Here is an 8,766-nt window from a genome sequence, read left to right on the forward strand (position 1 = left end):
TCAGCATGGCAAATATATATAACGTCATTGAACACATGACTGAAATTTGATTGAGTACATTTTTTAATAACGTGTTCTTTTTTTCTTTTCTTTTTATACGGAAGGTAACTTTTAAGCTTCTAGTAGTTGATACTCATTTTTATAGTGGCAACATTTTGTTGTTTCCTATATTTTACTTATTCCTTTGGCGCAGAAGTTTTATTGAACCAATTATATTTAGCATTTTTATATTTAGCACAAATAACTAGTGTCTTTTTCTGAGTTAAAAGTAAAATCTTCCAAACAATAATTTTAAAAATTTGCACTTGCTTGCAGTCATTTAGATCTATGAAAAACAGTTATCATTTAAATTTTTTTTAATTTGCAAAATCAATCCTTGATAAATTTTTAAATGCGATTGTAAGAAAAAAAATTTATATATATATATATATATATATATATATATATATATATATATATATATATATATATATATATATATATATATATATATATATATATATATATATATATATATATATATATATATATATATATATATATATATATATATATATATATATATATATATATATATATATATAAATAAATAAATACAAAAAAACACTAAGAAAGTTAAGAAAAACAATAAGTTTCATTTATTGCGCTTAAGCAGCAAGTAAACAACCCAACCAATGTAATAAAATTTTATATAAAATCATTGAATTAATCGTATATTTTGGTGGATATATTTTCTAAACATATTTTTTGTTAATTTTCATGATTTTCCCATGTGCAAATCCATTTTAGGCCAAAATTCATTGCCAAAATTATTTACTAAATAATTTCTTTGTTAATTTATATAATATATATATATATATATATATATATATATATATATATATATATATATATATATATATATATATATATATATATATATATATATATATTTGGATTTTATATTTTAGTACAAATATAATTCTCATAATTTAACAGATTTTAAGTAACTATTAGATTGTTTAGTTAAAAAATAACTTTGCTTGTCATAGAGCGTCTGGTCAGAAAAAAATATATATGTTTAGTATTTTCTTTTAGTTATAATAATTTAATGAATGTTTTCAGAAATCTGAATTTATATTCTGAAAGATATTTAAAATAATAACCTCACGGTATTTAAATAATATAATTTTATTTTTATGATTGTAAAAAATTTGTCTGAAACTACAAGTGTTTTTATTTTTCAAGAAATTAGAAGGTGAATTATTTTAAGTTTAACGTATAGCAAAGGAAAAAAAAAAAAAAAAAAAAACAGTTATACTTCTTTCCATTGCATAAAATGCGTTTTCATTAAAAGTTGTCCAAATCCTGGAGCTTTTGAATTTTACCGATCGTAACTTTAATTGCATTTAAGTGTAAATGGAAGGCAGGCAAAGTTCCATTAATTTAACTCTTATTTAAAATAACAAAAAAATGAGTGTTTAGTCACGTTAATTAAGTAGTGATCTCTATTAAGAATTATCTATTAGAAATAATACAATGTACGCATTAAGCATAAGATGAGAGTTAAAAAAGTTAAAAGGAAAAAAAAAAATGATTGCAATGATAGATTCTTATGGTTGATGGCAACGATGTAACATTGTTCATTTTCCCTTTTTCGCCTTTTATTTTTCGTCGGCGACTAAAAACAAAAATTCTTTTCCACTAACTTAATTTTCTATTAATCTCTTTAGACTTTCCAAACCCATACGAATTCAAGTCCGGATTCCCCTTCATTAAAAGATAAAAAAAGAAATATTCAAAATAAATAAATAAAAACGAATGTCGAAGCGAGGGGAAAAAAAAAAGATATTCCCATAATCCCCGTTGTCGTCAGTGTTTGCTACCACTAGAGAGGTCTGCTACCGTAACTTCTGATGACAGGTCTGACGGTAGACATTCATCAAATAATCTAGTTTTTCGGTTTGGTGACTGGAATCGACTTTCGAAGAATTCTCGATTTGACAGGTTCCGTTTGACCCTTGTTTCCCTTTTTGACTGGATGACGATTAGATCTGAAAAGATTCGAAATCGAGTTAAGTGGGGGTGTTGTAGAAAACTGAAGTCTATCCATAGCTGATACAGATCAAAAGATCATGGAATAGATACATAAAAATGTAGTAGTTAAATCGATAGAGGATTTACCTTACGCAATGTCATATCGTCCATTTCTTTTTTTGTTGCTATTAATGGTAACGCTATGAGAGAGAAAAAAGTACATATTTGGTGCAAATTTCGCTATATTTGAAAATAGAGTGTAAAAACTTTACGATATATTTTGCTTTGCGGGGCAAAAACTATAGGACTAAGAGACTCGAATTAACATTCTATAATAAGTTCGCTAATTATTAGTTCTGAAATCTGTAGAAAAAAATAACATTCGAGCTGCTTTGCAGGCCGCAGGGATGTAACTACAGAGTTGAAATTTGACGTGCTGAAAGGGATAATTTTCATTTGTGAATTGAATGTGATTTTTTTTTCGTAATTCCAATTTGTTCGAAAGTTATTTCAATTTTAAATTCTTTTCCACGAATTTGTCTTAGTTGTTTTGTTTTAATGAATGACTATTTGAACTGTGGTGGGCCAGGGGACAGAGCGTTCTCTATCCAATTGGGTGAACACAGGGTTGGAATCCCAGCGTTGGCTGGTCGAAACGAATTCCGCACTCGGCTGGCACCGACCACAGTGCTGACGTAAAATATCCTCAGTGGTAGACGGATCATGGGTTCGAGTCCCCTTGCCATGAAGATATGCGTGGGAGTTTTTCGTGGTTTTCCTCTCCATGTCACGCAAATGCGGTTTGGTTCCATCAAAAAGTCTTCCAAGACGGCACATTTCCCCCACTATTTGATCCAGGAGTTCCCTTGTCTTCTGGATAGGGAACCCAAAAAATTGGGTCTGCTATTCAGAGACGGTTATAATATGAAATAAAAACTGAGGACTTCTTATTATAAATTTATGCATCTCTCTCGATAATTTTTTTCCATTATAAATTTGCGCTTCAGTTGATGTCAAAATTTTAAAAAAGAAAGAAGAAAAAACGAAAAAGAGATGTTGATAGATCACGTTTATAACAATTATTATCTTAACATTTAGATTAAAATTTTTTAAAAATTTACAAAAAAAAGAAAAAAAAATTAACATTGAAGAGAAGTAAAACTTTTTTCCAATTTGAACTGTTATAATGACTTAAGATTATCGTTTTAGAGAACATCGGTGGAATATGTTGAAAAAAAAATTATTATCGATTTCTTCGTATTATATCCTAAGTATTGTGTTGTATACTTGAATTTAAATTAATTACTTTTAATTAATAATCGTTAAATTATTAAAGGAAAAATGAATGCTGCTGAGAGGCGTTTTAAGAAGTTACAAATAAGTATTATTCACAAATTATTGTAACCAAATGAAAAAAAAATAGTGCATGGAGTCCCTCCGCGCGGCAGAAGTTAAACTTCGTAACCTGCGACGTTAATTGTAGAAGAATCAGCAGTCGTAGAAGGATCACTAGTTCTATTCAACGACTCTTTTTCCTGCTCCGCTCGCTTAAGTGCTCTGTAATAACGGTAATATTGTGCATTTTTCCCTCGTGGACCTCTTGAACCAATGGAAGTGCTTGTGGTTGCCTCATCGTCTCGCCATGGAAAATGTATTTGTATTAATAATGTATGTGAATGCATTATAATGTAATTTCAAAAGAGAAGACCTAACAATCAATTGATATTCACAAGAGACGTTCCTTGACATAACCTTAAATCCGTCGCATTGTCTGTGGGATTGTTTTCACTCATTTTTTATAATTGTTATCCCCTAAATTTGAAAATAAAAAATACTATCCTATTAAATTATATGTGCATCAAATCAAACTAAAAAATATATTTATAGAAAAACAATACTTTTATGACTTTTATTATTTTTATGCTAGTGAGAACCGAAACAATATGGAAATGAATGAGGGAAAACTGGATCCTACCACGTGATTTCCCGGCCAATAAAAATGTAGCGTTAAACGTTTAACGCAACCTTGTTGGAAGTCGCATAAGAAGTATAACTTCAAAAACAGTTTTTGTCGAATATTTTCAGAACTGATGTGAGTTTGTGAAAATTATTCATGACTCTTAGTTTATGTTTCGTCAGTCTTCAGTCAGTGTCCTTTACGCTAGTTATGAAAATAGCGCAAAATGTTTGACCTCATTTTCATAAAGATGAAAACAGTTTGTGATTTAATTTCATAAAATTTCGTAACGTTCATAAAAATTTGCATAAGTTTGTTTTATTCATTAATCGTAATGATTTTCATTTAAATGGAAAAATCTCGCTTAGTCGATGATCATTTAAAAAGTTTAATTCTGCTAAAACTACTCACTCTGCTTATCTTTTTTAAAGTCTAGTTATTATTTTTTTTTTAAAGATGAATACATAGTTTTTAAAAGACAGAGAAAAAGAGAAAGAATTTGTTAAAGACATATAGTTTAAAATGAAGGTCTTATTTCGACGTGTGAAAGACGTTCAACTGTTTAGACTTGTCATTTTCGACCCAACCCAGAAGACAGATGCCGGGGTCCATAATTGGGACAAACTAACCTTCGCGTAAGACAGTTAAATTATGTAACACGGAAAAAAACCTCCATAAAATGTTTTTGACTGTTAACCCGATGTCAAGATGATTCTGCAAAAACCGTCTACCATATCTATTATTAAATGTACATTGCTCCAAAAAAATGGACTACCCTAAATAATGTTCATGTTCTAGGACTCAATCTTAATGGCTCGATGGGGTGACCTCAAATATGCTAATCAGTATGTGCAGACAATATTTTAAGTTACGAAATCAGACACGAAAACGTACTTTTCTTGAAAAAACAGACCTTTTTTTCGACTGATTTGGATTTCAGACTTTCAAAATAAAGAGGGGCAGCAGCAATCTTGGAAATAGGTTTCCGATAGTTTGGTCAGAAGAGCGCTCCAAAGTTTGAACCCCATAATATAAAATTTACCTTTTGCTCGTTTCGCTATATCTCCTGAACTTGAAATGAAAATTTTTTGCACATTTTTTGAAAATTTTTTTGCACATAAAATTCGTTTATCGAAAGATAATTCCATAAGAAAAATAACTTTTAGCAATCATTTATTATTTTTTATTATTTTATTTAATAAATGTTGCAAAAATGTTGAATTAAAAGGTACACAATTTTTGCATATCTTTAAAGTATGTAATTTTATATGCAAAATACAAAATTTGAGCGAAATCAGTTGAAAAGTTCCTAAAAGCTTAAACTAAAAAACTATCAGATATTTATTCAGATATTCGATTGACTGTTTTAATTTGTGACCTCTAAATGGATGTTCTTTTTCTCTTCCTTTTCTACAAGCATTCTGAATATACGAATTAAAGGCGGTATTTACGGAACATCGTGTTAAAGTGTTATTTGCAGAATCTCCTTTTTATTATCAGATGATGATAAATAATCAAGTTAATCCGGATGACTTACAATTTTTATATCAACATTTCTATTGCAATTTTTTTAAACGTGAGATATTGATTTTAAAAAAAATGTTAAGATACACTTGCATTGTTGTATTACGTTTTTACGACCCGTTCCGTTGTAAAAGCGTCATACAACAGTACCTGTATTAGATACTTGCATAAGTTTATTAGATACCTGTAATTGCAGTTCCTGTAACTATAATATCATTAACACCTATTATCTATATTCATTAAGCATCCTTAGTGTTAATAATTATTTGGAAATTGTACCAGTGTTCAATTAAGACACTTTAAATATTAAAAAGAAAAGCTGTTATCCCAGTTCACCTGAATACATTAAATTTTTTTATTTCTATTTGATTTAACTACTATTTTCTAAAAGAAAACTTTCTTAAACTCTCCCAAACAAAATCTGGCGAATTTCTTTGGATTCCTTTCTTATTTTTAAATGTATTTTTTGCTTTTGTTTTTAATTAACACGACAACGTTGCTTTTTTCAATAATAAAAAAATGAACGGAAGTTAATAATTTTTAAAAAAATAAATTGCTATTTTTTACTTAAAAACAAATGTTTCCTACTTAAAAATAAGTTAGGTGTGAAATCTCTAACATTGCCATGACAACTAGAAAGAAAGAAATGGGACCGCTTTTGGAATGAAGCGTCGCTTTCTTGGCCCATTAAAATCCACTTTTTTCTCTCAAACTTCACCATTCTATTTTAGATTTTATTTCACGCATACAGAGAGCTATTTACAATTATTTCGCTAGCACAAAAGTCTGCTTACAAATATCAGCTTTATTATTTATGTTTATTTTAATTAGGTTAGCATTTTTTATGTTTATTATATAAAGATATATTAAATACATTCTATTTATTCGTAAATATTTATTAGACAAGTAAGAATATGTAGCTATTTTAAACTGTAATAAAAACTGTAAGTCTCCTTTTTATTGGCTGAGTACCAGAATACTTGAATTCTAAATTTAGAGCGAATTTCGCCAAATTAACACCAAAACAGTTCATATTGTATATAGAGTATATTTAATGAAAATTAAAGCAAAAAGTTAACTTTCTTAAAAAAAAAATATTGAAATTTACGTTTTAAAGGATACGATTAAAATAACTGTTAGTAGTTTACAATCGGGAGCCGCTCTCATTTTTGGCGAATTACAAGCAAATAAATACATAAACTAAGATCAATCACATAAAGGTAAACAAAAATGTGGTAATCTGAAGGTGATGTCATTGAAAGCAAAGACCACAATGTATATCATGGTAACCAGAAATGAGATTTCATTAAAACTGACAGAAAATTGTCGCCAAACCAAGAAGTCCCCGATTCAACACTAGAGTCAAGGAATTGGTAGCACACTTTATTTGCAAAATTGATTTAACATAGAAATTTTGGTTTAGATGAAACTGATCGACGGGGCTTAACACGAGTACCCAAAAATGTATTACTTTGGAAGCATGGTACATGAATATAATAGAAGATGAATTTTTAAATTCTTTATTTTCGAAAGGATGAAACGTTAAAGTATTAATCCAAGACAGTATAAATATCAAAAATCAGTAAATAACAGTAAAAAATTTAGGACTGAAAACAATTTCTAAAAGTGAACAGTTAATAGGAAAATTTTCGTTGGTAAATTTGGCTCACAAATGCAGTTCAAAATGTCAAATATTCGTACAAATTAAAATTCAGTCAAAGAAAAGTTCAAAACTATCGTGTTTGTAGCAACTTACTGTTTAAGAACGTGATAAGATTGTAAAATTATTAAAAGTTTAATCAAAACTTGTGTACATTTTGAGAGCTTTAGTACCTTCAGAAGTAGCGTGTGAGGCCAAAACAGCAGGTAGTAACAAACGTACAGCAGTCTGGAGAACTCGGCTTGTAATGGTCGAACATTTATTGTAATGAACCAAACGTGAGGACTCGACAGCAATATTTGTAAAAATATCATTTATAAAGTCATTCATGATACGCATTGCCTTGCTGGAAATACTGATATTTGGGTGCAACTGTTTCAAAACTTTGTAGATGTAACTGCTGAAACTTTCTTTCCTCCTCTTTCGTTTTTTGCATCTGTCACTAATACGAATAGCTTTTTGAGTTCTTCCAACTTTATGAGCAATCAATCCAACTTTCATAACAGCTGTTTCAGCTTTTACAGATTTTTCAATGACCTTTCCACTTGGTACAGGGGGCATATTTAGCGTTCATCAACACTTGGGTTTGAATTGCAATTAAAAAGTAGCGATCGTTGCCTTTTCTAATCTAAGGCTGAACTAGATCAGGAGCATATCAAGTATAGGTTCATTCATTTAATAATTTATTTTTAAAGATACAAACACGTAGTTTGCGCAGTTCCGTAAAAACTGATTATTTTAATTCTCCAATAAAGCATTATTAAAAATTTTTGGCAACACCAAATTTAAGGAAAGTTTGATATGATATGAAGACAGCTTATTTGAGATGACCGAAGTGATCATGAATTATAAAAAAAAAGTACGTATATTTCTGTCATCAACTGCATTACCCCAAATTATAAAATTATATGATTAAAGTGTAGAATTGGGGGTCCCTATGATATTTGGCGATTTGAAAATACATATATATGAAGAAAAAAAAAAACCAAGAACCAATCACATAACGGTAAATAGAAATTGTGGTAACCTGATGCTAACGTCATTAAAAGCAAAGTGAGCAAGAAAAGAATATCATGGTGGTTTCAGCAAAATTTTACAATTGAAATTTTTCTCCAAACCAAGGGGCACCCGATTCTACGCTTTAATCTTTTATTTACATTTGGTTTCCACACACTGGTTTGTACATTAGCTTACACTTTAATGAGTGTTTAAGCATATCGGATTAAACTTAAAGTTGTGAAGCCCAATTCCATTTTATTTATAACAATTCGTGGAGGAAATGGAACACTTATTTTCTAAGTTGTAGTGCTTTATTTTCAATCCATTTGCTTGTCTGTAATGTTTACCACATTTATTTATTTTTAAAAGTTATGAGCGTTCCAATTGTTTTTTGTCAGTGCTTTGAAATTCGCATTAACGTAGTCAACCTACACTAGTTCGGGTCTGTCTCTGGTTCGGGTTCCAATTGGTTTAAAATTAAAAAATCAAGAAGTTAGAGACGAGGAGCCTATTCGACAGATGTGTCCAGCAAGTTCGATTCGCTTTATAAGGTTTATAATATTTAAGCAATATTTCACAAAAAAAAAAAAATTCTTTTCATATTATTTAT

The 8,766-nt window shown here is 29.2% G+C and overlaps 1 protein-coding gene across 1 annotated transcript; it reads right to left on the bottom strand.

The window, feature by feature from the left end:
• Positions 1-6,861: 6,861 nt before the first annotated feature.
• Positions 6,862-7,770, bottom strand: LOC107441600 (histone H2B). Its single transcript, XM_016054927.4, has one exon. The coding sequence runs from the start codon at positions 7,716-7,718 to the stop codon at positions 7,293-7,295; it is 426 nt and encodes a 141-aa protein (XP_015910413.2). The 5' UTR covers positions 7,719-7,770; the 3' UTR covers positions 6,862-7,292.
• Positions 7,771-8,766: the final 996 nt, after the last annotated feature.

The sequence above is a fragment of the Parasteatoda tepidariorum genome, chromosome 9 (genome assembly GCF_982258835.1).
Source record: "Parasteatoda tepidariorum strain Cologne lab strain chromosome 9, Ptep-v5.0, whole genome shotgun sequence".
In the NCBI taxonomy this organism is placed as follows: Eukaryota; Metazoa; Arthropoda; class Arachnida; order Araneae; family Theridiidae; genus Parasteatoda; species Parasteatoda tepidariorum.